Genomic DNA, 16,073 nt, shown 5'->3' with positions numbered 1-16,073 from the left:
GAGGACCTACAAATCCAAATAGGATTACTAATATTATATAATCGAAGATGAATGCACTTACCAAAAAAGAGACGTACACATGCATGCATGCGGACAACAAAAATTCAAAAAAAAAAAAAAAGATTTCTCATGCGTCAAAGACATGGAAATCGTCCTGGCAAATTATAGATGCATGATTTGGGAAAGATATAAATGATTGAATTCATACTAACCTGCTTCTGAAAGCTTCCAATCTCAAGGTCTGTCGCCGCCCAAGTGCCATGCAAAGTAACCAAGCAGCTCCTTCTTTTCATAAGCATATCTAACCTTAGCAGTGATACTCGGCGTATCATTATAAGCAATCCAAGTATTTCCATAACGGTAAATGTCTACAACATAATTGGGAAGGAATTCGGGAGGATTCGTATTTTCGAAAAACACGATTTGCTTATATAATATAGCCCCATCTGCGGCAAAAAGCACTCCATCAGCCGGTCCATCAGCAGGCGGAAATGGCGATGGGTTGTTAGGATCTTCTAGACGCCACCCGTAGCCATAAAATGGAAGGCCGAGGACTATTTTTTTGGCGGGCACATTTGCAGCAAGCCAAGTTTTGACGCCGTAATCCCCAGAATATTGTGGGTAGTCTCGATTTTTCAATGTAGCAAAAGGCCCAGTAACAGTCCACGACAGATCGGGGGTATAGACTCCGAAGTCAAACGCCCAAACGTTGATCCAGTCCAAGTTCCTTGAAATAGCATCAACGGGATAGCTCAACGACCTATATGTTGGCTCGAAATTAACCGCTACGACTAGAAGCAACTGGTCCATGCCGCTCCACTCCGACTCTTTCTTCACGACTGCACGCCATTCATTGAGGAGACAGCCAAGGTTGATCATGTCGCTCGCCGTGGAGGGGTAAATCCAGTTGAGGGAAAGGCCATGGAAGATGTTAGACCTGGCTACACTTATTGAGGAATCTATGAATGATTTACGGGTATTGCGATGGCTAACCATTGAAGCTAAGGTCGTCGCAGGATCACTAGTGTAGTCTCCACCGATGGATAAAAGGGTTTTCACATTTTCGTTTTTTCTTTGCACGGTTTGGGTGAAGGTTGAGAACTGATCCTTATATTTTTCAGGAAAGGTGACTTCATAGGTGTGGGGGTTGACATCCGCAGAGGCAGCGAAAATATGGGTGAAAAGCTGGGAAGGTATGCTGGCCATCGGGATTGGGAATTCACTGTGGCAATACCAGTATCCGGCTCTCACTGGGGCATCCACAGACGAAGCCATTGAAGGGAAGGCGAGGAAGGAGATCGAATTCTCTTGCTTGCTATAAGCCTATAGCTATGAGAATGAGAGATATGGCTTGAGGGCTTTGAGAAGAGAATGCAAGCGTATATATAGGCTTTCGTTTTACCCTTTTTCCCCCGCTTGGAGTAATTTAATTAATTACTTGCTTACTAGCTACTAAATTATCTGATATGATCGATTGATTATTGTTGTTCCATTAATAATCATGACCGCCAATATTGTAGGATCGGGACGAATCTCTTGCTGTCGTCACGCTTCCATGTGTGCTATATATATATATATATATATATATATATATATATATATATATATATATATGGACTCCCGTGTTAACAATACAACGAAATTCCACATCATTTGCAATATTGCTTCGTTATTAAAGATGTTCAAACGTCTTAATCTGATTATTAAGGCACGATGAATGAATGAGTCCAGTACTATAGAGAACTTAGTGTAGTCACTAGCTAATAAAAGAAATTTCAAACTACAAACCAAGTATTTCTTTCTCCATTCACGTTGGTGGTTCTATATTAGAGTAATGTTACTATTGATCACACTCATTTATCAGATACACTACTAACAGACGACGTGCTACCTATGTTTGCAGGTGAAGACTGCTGAGCACCTCCACATGCAGGTGATAGTCCCATAGAGGACATGAAGGCCTTGAACTGTGGCATGCGCTGCTCCAAGGCGTCATTCCTCTCTCGCTCAGCACATAGCTCCTCCCGCATTTCCACTATCTGCCGGTCATTTTCGGCCCAATCCCGAGATGTGCCCGCAGATGGTGCCCCTTGTGAGCGAGGCCTATACGAGAAACACGTCCCACGAACAGGAGTAACGTTCGGCCCAACCTGCCGAACCCTCCCCGCGTACTCAGGCCTCCCAATCGCCTACTCGTACACTTCATTCGGTGCCCAACGTACCGTGTCTTGTGAGACGCTCTGTGATGAGTGCCAAAAAGTGTATATTTAGACCCCTTAATTTACATTAGTTAGACCTTTAATTTTGTTATGTTCTAATACTTTTGGTTAGTTTTGGTGTTCTAGTATTTTTGCAAGTGATTGATAAAAAAATGATAATATTTTGGTGGAATTGCAAATTAATTGGACAAGTGGGGCATCTCGTAAATGAAGTGAGAAAAGGCAAGAGTTAAATATATATATATATAAAGGCAAAAGAGAGACCTGTGCGCAGGACAGCACCAAATGGACAAAAGCTGGAATTGTGCACACCTGGACAGCACTTGGACAGCACTCTGCAGCACCTTCTGCACTTGGACAGCAGCATCTGCAGCACTTCTCCAAGCCTGGCAGCACTTCCTCCAAGCTTGGACAGCACCTGCAAGACAGCAGCTCATCACCTTCCCCAACGGGCCAGCATGGGCAGCACCTTCCTCCACGCCAGACAGCAACCTACAGCACTCTGCTGCACCTGCAGCTCCCATGGACAGCAGCTCATGCACGTCCAGCAACTCCCAAAGACCAGCACCGAATTGTCCAAGGCAAGGACAGCAGACACACACACAGACCAGCAGATTTTTCCTCTTCTTGGTTTCCTGTTAGACCAACTTTGAAAGATGTGTGTGCTGGATGAACTAAAGTGTGGAGAATCACGTGAAAGGGTAGCAGAAAAAGAGACAACCTGCAGGGCAGAAGCGTCATTTTCCTAGCAACACCAAAATGGAAAGGGGTAGCTCCGTCACTTGTTTTCTTTTGAGGTGCCAGACTAAACTCTTAAGACTTGGCACTATATATGCGTTTGTTTTGCCTTTGTAAAACGTGGGTGGAATGGGGCATAGCCCTCACGCACCAAGTCTCTCTTCTAGAGGATTTTGTTCTTCCATTTTTTATTTTTAAGTGTTTAAGTTTTATGCTTTTAATTTAATGTTTTAGGTTGTAGTTATTTTATCATGGGTAGCTAGTATTTTCGTTTAGGGTTGAGGATGAAACCTCACCATTGAAGAGAAACTGAGTTTCATGCTTGTTTATGCTATTTGAGTTTATGGGTTTTGATTTCTCATTGTTCTACTTCGATTTTTTGAGATGATGTTTTGATATCTCTTGTGGTTTCCGGATACAAGTGATGATGTGGAATAAGTTTCATTAAATTGATTGCTTGGTTTTTCATTTATCAAAACATTGGATATTCATTGTGTTTCGTTCGACTGATACATTTGATGATTTGGTTAAATCCTAATATCTTTTGTGATTTGTGCAATGAACGGATTCATTGAATGATTTAAATGATTTTTGAAGCAATGTAGAGCATACCTAAGATTTGTATGTGAGAACCTCAAAATATGTGTGATGAGCATGAGATTAGGTTGTTGTGATTTGGTGAGTGTGGATTCCAAAACCCTAGACCCCTTTATTTTCATTATTTTTGTTTATGTTTTCCTTTATCAAAAACCCCTAAATTTGGAACTAGGTTAAAATTGGATTAGTTTAAATAGAAATTAATTTTCGCAACACAATTCCCTGTGGATACGATCTCGCACTTGCACATACACTATATTGCAAACGATTCGTGCGCTTGCGAGTATTAAAATTTGCACAACAAGTTTTTGGCGCCGTTGCCGAGGAATAGTTTTGTTTGTGGAAATTGATTTTTGTTTGAATTGATTTTATTTTTCTACTAGTTTAGGTAGATTTTTCTTTCATATATTTGTTGTTTTGTTTCTATTTTTGTTCAAAAAAAAAAAAAAATTGTGTTCCCGGTTTTGTTTCTGCTGTTTCTGCACTTTCTGAGTGCCCCGCGAAGTCGATTGATCGAGTCTCAATTCGATCGATCGATTTTCGATCGATCGAGAAAACATTCACCCTACATAAAGTCGATCGATCTAGAAGTAATTCGATCGATCGAACCTTACTTCGATCGTGCGAATTTTCTAAGCAGCAGAAAACCAAAAAAAAAATCAGCTTGTTTTTAGTTCATTTTTGTTAAATATTTTGTTTCTGTTTTACCTTATTTTATTGTTTGTTTTTGTTTGTTAGTTTATTTTTAATTTTTTTAAAAAAAAAAAATCAGTTGTTTTTAGTTTATTTTGTTAATATTCTGTTTCTGTTTTATATTATTTTTATTGTTTGTTTTTCTTTGATTAATTTTTTTTTTTTTTTTTTAAAAAAAAAAAATATTGGTTCATATCTTTGGTGGGATATTTTCTTGTTATGCAGTGTAAGTGAAACATGAGTTTTTGCTTTGATAATTATTGTGATTCTTCTGCACAACATGCTTCACCTAGTGGTAGGACACTTGCTCCAACCAACTACCCTTACAGTTTCAACCCACATGAACCATGTTCATATTGCTCTGATCCTTATCATAGTGCTAGTAGTTGTCCCTCCTGGGAACAATTCTGCAATCTGTCTTATGAGCAAATGAACACCAATCTCTCTAGTCCGGGATTTGATTCAAATTCCAATTTTTACAACCCGGACTGGAGCGACCATCTTGATTTCTCGTGGCAAGCTCATGCCATGGGAAATTGTGCTCCCCAATATCAGGAACTGCACTATCCTGATTATCCACAGTTTGATAACCAATCTTCCCATCCTTCATCCTACGTTTATCCAGCCTCTTCTTCACAGTCCACTTCGGAAGACACTCTCAAGGTCTTCATGGAGCTCACAGGCCAGGCTATTAGTGACATGAAGAATGCTACTATGGAAAACACTCAGGCGATTGCCAGGATAGAAGGAAAGCTTGAATATCTGGTTGCTGAAGTCACCAGAATAGAGGAAGAAGAGCTTCAGAGTCAGTCGATGGTTGCAGGGCACTACATGATTGATGAGGATGATGCTAGTCATTCTTGTCATGAGCATGTCCCTACCATCACCATGTTTGAGACTGAGGAAATTGTGGATAGCAATGAGGAAGAAAAGGAGGAGCACCTTGAGCAAGCAGCACCCCCGCCAAATCCAAATACTTCCAATAATAAGGAAATGAGTACTGAAGCTCATTCCTTCATCACAATCCCTCTTGAGACATTTCATGAACTCCAAGCTTCAATTCTTAAATGTCTCAAAGAGCCATCTTATGCCAAAACTGTCAAGGATCTATGCACACAACCGCGCAAATCTAGGAACCATTGTCCTAAGAAGATCCTTCGAAGCAAGCAAGTTGGCTACATAAGATGGCGAAACATTCCTCCCGAGGGACATCAATTCTTAAAGAAGAAAGGGTGGAAGGGATTGGTTGGACATCCACATGATCGGGGAAGGCGCTGTAAATTTTCTTTTCCCTTTTAATTTTTGTAAATTTAATTTCTTTCATTTTTCATTTAATTTCTTGCTATTTTATTTTCGTTTCTGACAGCAACTAACCTTTTGATGTTTGTTTCTATGAGAAATGTTGCTGTTAGTTTTTGTTGACAGGTGTTTTGGTGATTAAGTTTGGGGGACGCCTTGACCTTTCACACCTCGATGTTTCCGTATTTCTGGTAATGTATTTCTACACTACACATTGCGGATAATGTGTAATTCAAGTTTGGGGGTATGTAAAAACATTCTGTCTTTTTGTTGGTTTGTTTGTTTATTTATTATTGCTTGTTAAAAAAAAAAAAAAAAAAATTGTTGTCAAGTTTGAGTTAAACTATAACTGTGGTTTGCATTTCATCGGCTTGCTTAAGTTTTTGAACACATCATGTCTTTAGGAATCTGAGTCTTTTGACTTATTTTTGGGCTAGTAAGATTTCACTTGAGTTGAACTATCACGAGCATATTAGCATGTAATTTGTGGGGTATGAATTTTTACTTAATTGTGTATTTTGAGAATTGTTGGAAGACCTATTGATAAATAACCTTGGTTTGCAAGATATTTATATATATATTTATAAAAAAAAAAAAAAAAAAAAAAAAAAAAAAAAAGATCATTTTTGAGTTTTTTCACTGAGTAACCGAGCCTCTTGCCTCACTAAGCATTGAGTGTTCGCGTCAAAAGATGAGAATTTCAATTTGGTTAATTGTATGGCTAGTTTGGCTTCGTAGCCTTTTTGACTTGAGTAATTAAGCCCTTAGGGATGTTTCTACATCTAGTGCCCTAAGACCATTTGGTTTGGGAGCTACTGGCCCAATACTCGTTACATGGGTCAATTAGAAAGCTTAAGGGAGCCGAGCATTGCACAGCCAACATATAAAATAAAAAAAAAAAACAAAACAAAACAAAACAAAAAGAATATATATAAATAAAATAAAATAAAATAATTTGCATATCTTGCCTTGGTTGTTTCATTTGATAGGGATTCCAATGATTTTTGAGGTACTTATCCTGAAATTAAAATGAAACCTCATAATTGCATATTGATTTCACTCTACACTTTTGAGAAAATGTGATATCTTTATTGTCAATTAATGAGTGATTTGATGTTGGATCCACTGTTGATGTTTATGATGGGGTTTGTCTTTTTAAGCATGCCAATGACGTATGAACCATGGTTTGGGTAAAACTCTTTCTTATTGACAACATAGTGTTTCAATGTTTGTGGGTATCATTTCTGGCAAACCCTCACGAGACTTCACTCGTCCACTAGGGAGTCATAGGGGTTTAAAAGGCTTGTTGCATATGCTAAATGCAATCGTCCCTCCCACGAAAGCGGATTTATGTTTCATGCTTTGATTTTGTTTTTCATTTTGTTTTGCTAAGAGACTAGCAAAATGTAAGTTTGGGGGTATTTGATGAGTGCCAAAAAGTGTATATTTAGACCCATTAATTTACATTAGTTAGACCTTTAATTTTGTTATGTTCTAATACTTTTGGTTAGTTTTGGTGTTCTAGTATTTTTGCAAGTGATTGATAAAAAAATGATAATATTTTGGTGGAATTGCAAATTAATTGGACAAGTGGGGCATCTCGTAAATGAAGTGAGAAAAGGCAAGAGTTAAATATATATATATATATATATATATATATATAAAGGCAAAAGAGAGACCTGTGCGCAGGACAGCACCAAATGGACAAAAGCTGGAATTGTGCACACCTGGACAGCACTTGCAGCTGCTGGACAGCACTTGGACAGCACTCTGCAGCACCTTCTGCACTTGGACAGCAGCATCTGCAGCACTTCTCCACGCCTAGCAGCACTTCCTCCAAGCTTGGACAGCACCTGCAAGACAGCAGCTCATCACCTTCCCCAACCGGCCAGCATGGGCAGCACCTTCCTCCACGCCAGACAGCAACCTGCTGCACCTGCAGCTCCCATGGACAGCAGCTCATGCACGTCCAGCAACTCCCAAAGACCAGCACCGAATTGTCCAAGGCAAGGACAGCAGACACACACACAGACCAGCAGATTTTTCCTCTTCTTGGTTTCCTGTTAGACCAACTTTGAAAGATGTGTGTGCTGGATGAACTAAAGTGTGGAGAATCACGTGAAAGGGTAGCAGAAAAAGAGACAACCTGCAGGGCAGAAGCGTCATTTTCCTAGCAACACCAAAATGGAAAGGGGTAGCTCCGTCACTTGTTTTCTTTTGAGGTGCCAGACTAAACTCTTTAGACTTGGCACTATATATGCGTTTGTTTTGCCTTTGTAAAACGTGGGTAGAATGGGGCACAGCCCTCACGCACCAAGTCTCTCTTCTAGAGGATTTTGTTCTTCCATTTTTTATTTGTAAGTGTTTAATTTTTATGCTTTTAATTTAATGTTTTAGGTTGTAGTTATTTTATCATGGGTAGCTAGTATTTTCGTTTAGGGTTGAGGATGAAACCTCACCATTGAAGAGAAACTGAGTTTCATGCTTGTTTATGCTATTTGAGTTTATGGGTTTTGATTTCTCATTGTTCTACTTCGATTTTTTGAGATAATGTTTTGATATCTCTTGTGGTTTCCGGATACAAGTGATGATGTGGAATAAGTTTCATTAAATTGATTGCTTGGTTTTTCATTTATCAAAACATTGGATATTCATTGTGTTTCGTTCGACTGATACATTTGATGATTTGGTTAAATCCTAATATCTTTTGTGATTTGTGCAATGAACGGATTCATTGAATGATTTAAATGATTTTTGAAGCAATGTAGAGCATACCTAAGATTTGTATGTGAGAACCTCAAAATATGTGTGATGAGCATGAGATTAGGTTGTTGTGATTTGGTGAGTGTGGATTCCAAAACCCTAGACCCCTTTATTTTCATTATTTTTGTTTATGTTTTCCTTTATCAAAAACCCCTAAATTTGGAACTAGGTTAAAATTGGATTAGTTTAAATAGAAATTAATTTTCGCAACACAATTCCCTGTGGATACGATCTCGCACTTGCACATACACTATATTGTAAACGATTCGTGCGCTTGCGAGTATTAAAATTTGCACAACACTCTGCGTGGCGGCTGGATCACTGGATAAATTCTGCGTCATCCTCTCTTGTACATCATCAACATAAAATACACATATATTGAATAACGTCATATCACACACATAACTTAGAAATATTAGTAAAATGTGTTAGTAGCATACGCATAGGACCCGTGTGCGTTCATTCAGGTAAGTGCCGTCCTTCCTTGTGTGCGTCTTCACGAACGACTCGGCGCAAGTGGGGGGCGTGCCAGATGTACATGCCTGTCGCCATCCAGTCGAAATATATAACAAACAGAGAGCGAGAAAATAGTGACAATTAGCAACAATTAGCAACAAATATTGTATTTACATATATTTGTTCATACCTCTTCGTGATTAAATCTGGCATAACTTTTGGATTCCGTACAATGGGGGAGGTCATTCTGCTCGCGCAAACGCTTCATCCGTTCAGAGGTCGCCTACGCATTGAACATGATGGTAAAAATGTAAGCAATGACACAATTAAAGTAGTAATCAAAATTAAATTAACTGTTATTAAAAAAACACAACATTTTTTTGTCATACAATCAAAGACATACATACCCTTTTTTGCTCAGATCACAAGTCGGTCAGCAGGAACTCCGCATCTTCTGCGTCATACTTCCTAAAAACTTTGTCTGGCACTCTCGCACGTATAATCTCGGGCGTGTCACCGTCTTGAAACCCTAACTTGCTTTTGAACTTCGACTTCCACGAGCGGTGCTTGTGGCCAATATCATTCCACGCTTCTTGTTGTGCCTTGCGCTCGTCTACAGATACAGGTAGATAGAACTCTTCCAGCATATTCAATGTAAGCATTAATTTTAAAAGTTCAAGAGAAACTTAATCTTAGGTTTAATTTAACTAAATAAATAAATTAGATTCATAACCATACCATCAGCGCCTGCCACATAGCCTTTTTAATCTGCTTATCTACCTTCGGCCATTCGTCCCGCATATGTATGAAGGACCCGCTCCTGATAAGCATGCCCTTAACCCGCCTAAAATGATTGCAAGCTCGTTCTACTGGTTGTATCGCAACATTGTACTGCAACACAATCTTCTTCCCCCTCTGGAGCACCCAATTTCTCTCTGGGTTCCTAATCACCTCATAATATATGCTTCCGTCTGGGTTGTACCCTAATAAGTTTCTTGGCACATGATTTATGTGCCATCAAATTAATTCCCTGCACATATATTAGGAAATTTTATTGACACATAAATTATGTGTCAAGAAATAAACTTTCTCAACTACAAAGCTGCGACATTAGAGATATGTGATGAATTAAAGGTCAGAAATTGTTTCTTGACATTTAATACCTATTTCTTGACACATAATAAATGCCAAGAAATGCCTCTTTTTTTTTGTAGTGGGCCCATAGTTGGCCCTTCTTTTCTCTGGCTCATTGCTGGCCCAATTTCAAGCTTGAGGCAAATGTTCAAAAGCCCAAGCTCATTTAAGTCATTTGTTGGCTCTTTTCTCTTTGACCCATTGTTGGCCCAATTTTTAGCTTGAGGTAAATGTTCAAAGGCCCAAGCTCATTTAAGCCCATAGTTGGCCCTCTTCTCTTTGGCCCATTGTTGGCGCAATCTCTTGTTTGTGGTAATGTTTCAAAACTGAAGCCTGTTTTTAATTTCTTTTGGCCCATAGTTGGCTTTATTTTTTGCCTTTGAAGTACAGTTTGCAAACCCGGGCCAATACAAAAAAAAAAAAAAAAAAAAAAAAAAAAAAAAAAAAAAAAAGGTTTCATGATGATGATTTAGCGCAAAAAACAATCTGAAGGAAGTTCCTCCCATCAGTTTGCGGGAGAGTGTTAGAGAATAAAGAGCCGTTGCAGCATCTCAAGAATATCTCCTTGATTTCCTCTCCAATATCTTTCCTTATTTTCCTACCTGATTTCTTTAATATTTTCCACTTTAATATTTCCTGATTGTGTGCCATGATTAGTGAGATATGCTCCTCTTGATTAGCCTATATATTCATATCTTTTGTAATTAAAAACACTCAATGAAATAAAAAGCAATGTAGCATTTTCTCTATTTTGTGCTCTTCTTTTCTTTCCTTCCATCTCTTTTATTTTATTTTACATAAAAATGGTAAGATAATTCAAGGAATTTTAGGCTTTCAGTCTTTAGGGTAGTTTGAAAATTTATAATTCTCTTATTTAGTTTAAAATCACTTTTTTTGTGTATGAAATCATAATGTCAAACGCACTCTAAGCCTAACTCATCCATAATTTTATTAACTTTTTGGTTTCTTTAAATAGACACTTATAATAAGATAAGAGAAAAAAAAATACCCAACTAATGATAAACCTAATTTTAAAATAAAATTAATCTTAATACTAATTATTGATAGCTAATAATCCTTATTAAATAAAATTCTACTTTTAACACAAATTCTAGTTTCATCTTAACTCCATCCACAACACTATTTCATAGACCAGATTTCCTTTTGTTGCATCTAACGGTGTATATTGTGCTACATTATTTAATTAAAATTTTAAATTACATGACACCTTGTTTAAAAAAAATGGAGAAAATCTATTTCATGGCCCAAATTTTATTATAAGATTTAAAATTTAAAATCCATCATGTCTATATATATATATAGGGGATTAATGATACACAAATAATAATCACTAATTTTGAGTGAGCAAAATTCGTAATCTGCACGTGCACAAGGCTAGCCTATCTATATATGTCTATATGCTTGCGAAGCACAAAACAAATAGGTCAAGAAATTAATCGGAGCAATTGGTTAATTATAACCCTCCCTTTCAAAATTTGATCAATTTTTTTAAGTTAACGTTTTGAAGGTCGATCTAAAAACTTATAACTAGTAGATCTAATTTCAAAGTCATGAACTTAATTAGTTATATTTCTACATTGAGAAGTTACTTTAAATATAAGTAGAGAGAGAGAGAGAGAGAGAGAGAGAGAGAGAGAGGAGAAGAAGAATAAGAAAATCCCGTTAAATGGACAATTAGTATATGCATGACATCTCAAAATTGACGTAACTTTTAAAATTATCATTGGATTTATGATAAATAACTATTGAATTTTGATCCAATTGCAATTTTAAAAGGCACATTCTTAAAAAGACACAAAGGATCAAGACATGAATATTCTTTCTAGTATTAGTCGTAAAATTGTTCATATTCATTTCAAGTGAAATGGGTTTATTTTTTTATTTTATTTTTTATTTTTATATTTTGAACGAAGTGAAATGGGTTAATTTGAAATCTCTTTTGTGCATTTCTCTATTTTGGAATCTATCTTACATAAAATATTTGCATGTAGATTTCAACAGGGCCTCGGGTAGTTTGAAAGTTGCAATTTGCACGAGGTAATGCCACCTATAGTCGAGCCCACCAACTTCCGGCAAGTTTGAGTTTGGATTTTTATAGCTTGGGATTGAGCCTCAGTTGAAACCCCCGGCTGGCCAGTGTGAAATTTTATGGGTGATTATATTATTGCATGTTCTTATTGTTGATAGCACAATATGTACAAATAGCACGTACAACTTAATTATCTCATTATTGCATTATTAAGGATAATACAAGCTTCCACACAGTACGTACACCATATTAATTGATAATTGACCTTATTGTAGATATATAATACAAGCTTCTAAGCACGACATATATGATTTTTAGAGGCCTTATTGTTACAAATACACGCGCGTTTGATTATTGGCCACACAACACACCTGATAATCGGCCTTATTTACGTGGATATATAATAACAAGCTTCTAAACACGACGACATAGCTGATTATTGGCCTCAATGTCGATAATAGAAGCTTCTACCGATCATCATGCATTTGCATTATCCCTTGGCGGGCGGCAGCCATGCGTCATTAGCTGCCACAGCAATAAGAAGTACAAGCTACAAGTTAGAATGATGAAGACTTACGTACAAATCCAAATTGGAAGAGTTTAATTAATTTCAATACGGATGGGATAATCACAAAACCCTTGTTTTAATATTCCAATTACATATTGACACGTCAGTATTTCACACAGATATATCATAAAGACTCTAGCCCCGCCAATAATCACCTTTATTAAAAAAACCTACAATCACTCCAAGACCTTTGGAGGTCGTTCAACCAATCTCAGTAATTGAATCTTTTTTTTTTTTTTTATCAGTTTATGCATCACGGACTGATCATATATATATATATATGTGTGTGCGCGCGCGCGCGCACGCGCACGTTACAACTTACAAGTTAGAATGATGAGGACCTACAACAAATCCAAATAGGAATACTAATATATAATCAAAGATGGATGCACTTACCAAAAAAGAGACGTACACATGCATGCATGCATGCGGACAACAAAACTTCAAAACAAAAACAAATGATCACTCATGCGTCAAAGACATGGAAATCGTCCTGGCAAATTATAGATGCATGATTTGGGAAAGATATAGATGATTGAATTCATACTAACCTGCTTCTGAAAGAGTCCAATCTCTGACGTCGTCGGCGCCCAAGTGCGATGCAAAGTAACCAAGCAGCTGCTTCTCTCGAGCATATTGAACCTTAGCAATGATACTCTTCTTACCATTATAAGCAATCCAAGTATTTCCATCACGGAAATAGTCAAAAACAAAGTTTTCAATGTATTCGCCTTTGCCATTGGGGTGAGTCTCTCGGAAAAGCACGATTTGGTTATAAAATATGGCCCCATGGCCCCCATCTGCGGCTACATGCACTTCATTAGCCGGTCCATCAGCAGGCGGAAATAACAATTTGTTATTACCATCTTCTAGACGCCACGCGTAGCCATAAAATGGAAGGCCGAGGACTATTTTATTGGCGGGCACGTGTGCATCAACAAGCCAAGCTGTGACGCCGGTATCCCCACAATGTGGGTTGTCTGCCTTTTTCAATGCAGCAAAAGGTCCAGTAACATTCCATGACCGATCAGGGCTATAGAAGTCATACGCCAAAACGTTGATCCAGTCCAAGCTCCGTGAAATATCATCAACGGGATAGCGCAACGACCTATATGTTGGCCTGAAATTGACCGCTGCGACTAGAAGCAACTGGGCCTTGCCGGTCCTCCCCGACTCTTTCTTCACGGCTGCATGCCATTCATTGAGGAGAAAGCCAAGGTTGGTCATGTCGCTCTCTGTGGAGGGGTACAGCCAGTTGAGGGAAAGGCCATGAAATTTGTTATTCTTCTTGGCTAAACTTATTGAGGAATCTATGAATGCTTTGCGGGTATTGTGCTGCCTAGCCATTGAAGAAAAGGTCGTCGAATCTCCATCGATGGATAAAAGGGTTTTCACATTTTTGTTGTTGTGTTGTACGGTTTGGGTGAAGGTTGAGAACTGCTCCTTATATTTTTCAGGAAAGGTGACTTCATAGGTGTGGGGGTTGACATCCGCAGAGGCAGCGAAAAGATGGGTGAAAAGCTGGGAAGGTATGCTGGCCACCGGGATTGGGAATTCACTGTCGCAATACCAGTATCCGGCTCTCACTGGGGCATCCACAGACGAAGCCATTGAAGGGAAGGCGAGGAAGGAGATCGAGTTCTCTTGCTTGCTATAAGCCTATAGCTATGAGAATGAGAGATATGGCTTGAGGGCTTTGAGAAGAGAATGCAAGCGTATATATAGGCTTTCGTTTTACCCTTTTTCCCCCGCTTGGAGTAATTTAATTAATTACTTGCTTACTAGCTACTAAATTATCTGATATGATCGATTGATTAATGTTGTTCCATTAATAATCATGACCGCGATTGTAGGATCGCGCGGGACGAATCTGTTGCTGGCGTCACGCTTCCATATACGTGTGCGTGATAATATATGGACTCCCGTGTGAACAATGTGAACAATATTGCTTCGTTATTAAAGATGTTCAAACGTCTTAATTCCTCCGTTCAAGTACTGCATGATAATTAGGAGCTTCTTATTTATTATTAAAGGCATGATGAATGAATGAGTCCAAGAGTATAGATAACTTAGTGTAGTGATCACTAGCTAACAAAAGAAATTTCAAACTACAAACCGAGAATTTTTTTTTTCTCCATTCACGTTGGTGGTATTGTATTAAAGCAATGTTACTATTTGATCACACTCATTTTGGCATGTTTTAACACTTTGGTTTTTTTGAAGTGCCTAATATGAAAAGTCACTTAAAATACGTTATGTCAACTCGTATAAAATAGGTGTGATAAATCGGTGTACGTGAAGAGTAACATTACTCATCGTATTATCAGTTCTAACTAAATGACTTAAATTAATTCAATATTACATGAACTTTAAAAATAGTCAAATAACCAACTCATGTGGCAATATCTTAATGGTAAAAAATTAAATAACAAAATTTAACAGGTAAATTTAATTATTCAGTGTTTAACATGATAATTAAGGGCACATGGATTGTTACGTCAGTTTGTAAAGAATTTGTAATTGAACGAAAAATCCTAACTGATTGATAAAATTGAAAAAATAAAAATTGAAAGATATATACACTAAATTAAGAGTTTTTTAAGTTTAGGGTGATAATTACAAATGTGATAGAAGTTTAGAGAGTTAAGTGAATTTTCCCCTTAAAAAATAAAAAATATATTCCTTAGGCAGATGCACAATTGATGGCAATGTAGCAATCTTTGCAGTAAGCCAAGAGACTACATTGATTTTTTAGATTTTGATTTTTTTTTGGATAAATGCATTTTTGGTCCTTGTGGTTTGGCGTAGTGACAAATAACTCCCTGTGGTTTAAAAAGTGACAAAACACTTTCTGAGGTAAGCAAAAATATTTCACGTATTGGATCTTACCAATTAAAATGAAGTTCAAGCCTGGCCACATAAGATTGTTAAAATATTAATTAAATTCATCTCTTCCAATAAACTAAAATTTTTTAGATAAATAATAATTTAACAAAGCATATGCATAAAGACAAAAATTTTCTACAAACCGGTTTGTAGGAAATATCCTACAACCCACATGTAAGAGTGACATGTGTCCCTTGGCATATGAAAAGCACGTGTTATTTTAATAGCATGTGCTTCTCACATGTTTTTTTTTTTAAATAGCATTAATAAAAAATCATATGATTCTCACATATTTAAATGACACATATTACTCTTACATGTAAGTTAATTGTAAAAAATTTTTTACAAACTGATTTGAAAATTTTTTGTCCTATGCATAAAGGCCAAACACTGCAAGGTGCTTGGGCACCACATTGTTGCAATAGGAACTCTTGTGTTGGAACAATAAATTATAAGGGCTTCTACACAGGGAACGGTCATCCGTCCCATGTCACCCATAAATAATAAAAAAATTAGTTTTTTATTAAAAAGTTGCTTCTGATGTTACATCAGAGACAATTTTTTAATAAAAAAATAATTTTTTATTATAAATGGATGATGGGGGACGGATGAGTGTCCCCCATCAAGGATTTCTCATAAATTATAGTGCCTCCTCATAATTAATGATCGA

General features: G+C 37.3%; 2 protein-coding genes and 1 long non-coding RNA gene across 5 annotated transcripts in view; 1 reads left to right on the top strand and 2 right to left on the bottom strand.

Moving 5' to 3' along the window:
- Nucleotides 1-16,073, top strand: part of LOC133867251 (uncharacterized) — a 90,460-nt gene that overhangs the window by 42,966 nt on the left and 31,421 nt on the right. The window lies entirely within an intron of this gene.
- LOC133865563 (class V chitinase-like) lies at nucleotides 235-1,342 on the bottom strand. The gene has a single exon (XM_062301981.1). The coding sequence runs from the start codon at nucleotides 1,273-1,275 to the stop codon at nucleotides 235-237; it is 1,041 nt and encodes a 346-aa protein (XP_062157965.1). The 5' UTR covers nucleotides 1,276-1,342.
- Nucleotides 12,199-14,194, bottom strand: LOC133867087 (class V chitinase-like). Its single transcript, XM_062303769.1, has 2 exons — nucleotides 13,069-14,194; nucleotides 12,199-12,474 (listed from the first exon to the last, which is right to left on the bottom strand). The coding sequence occupies exons 1-2, from the start codon at nucleotides 14,126-14,128 to the stop codon at nucleotides 12,440-12,442; spliced, it is 1,095 nt and encodes a 364-aa protein (XP_062159753.1). The 5' UTR covers nucleotides 14,129-14,194; the 3' UTR covers nucleotides 12,199-12,439.

The sequence above is a fragment of the Alnus glutinosa genome, chromosome 4 (assembly GCF_958979055.1).
Source record: "Alnus glutinosa chromosome 4, dhAlnGlut1.1, whole genome shotgun sequence".
Lineage (NCBI taxonomy): Eukaryota > Viridiplantae > Streptophyta > Magnoliopsida > Fagales > Betulaceae > Alnus > Alnus glutinosa.
Note: the sequence above shows the minus strand (reverse complement) of the source record. Positions and strands in the feature narration are given on the sequence as shown.

What these genes read in the sequence shown, in the direction of transcription:
- LOC133865563 (XM_062301981.1), bottom strand. Translation starts at nt 1,275, where the DNA reads ATGGCTTCGTCTGTGGATGCCCCAGTGAGAGCCGGATACTGGTATTGC.
- LOC133867087 (XM_062303769.1), bottom strand. Translation starts at nt 14,128, where the DNA reads ATGGCTTCGTCTGTGGATGCCCCAGTGAGAGCCGGATACTGGTATTGC. An exon ending in TTGGACTCTTTCAGAAGCAG is followed by an intron (nt 12,475 to 13,068) that starts GTTAGTATGAAT and finishes TTGCTGTGGCAG; the next exon opens with CTAATGACGCATGGCTGCCG.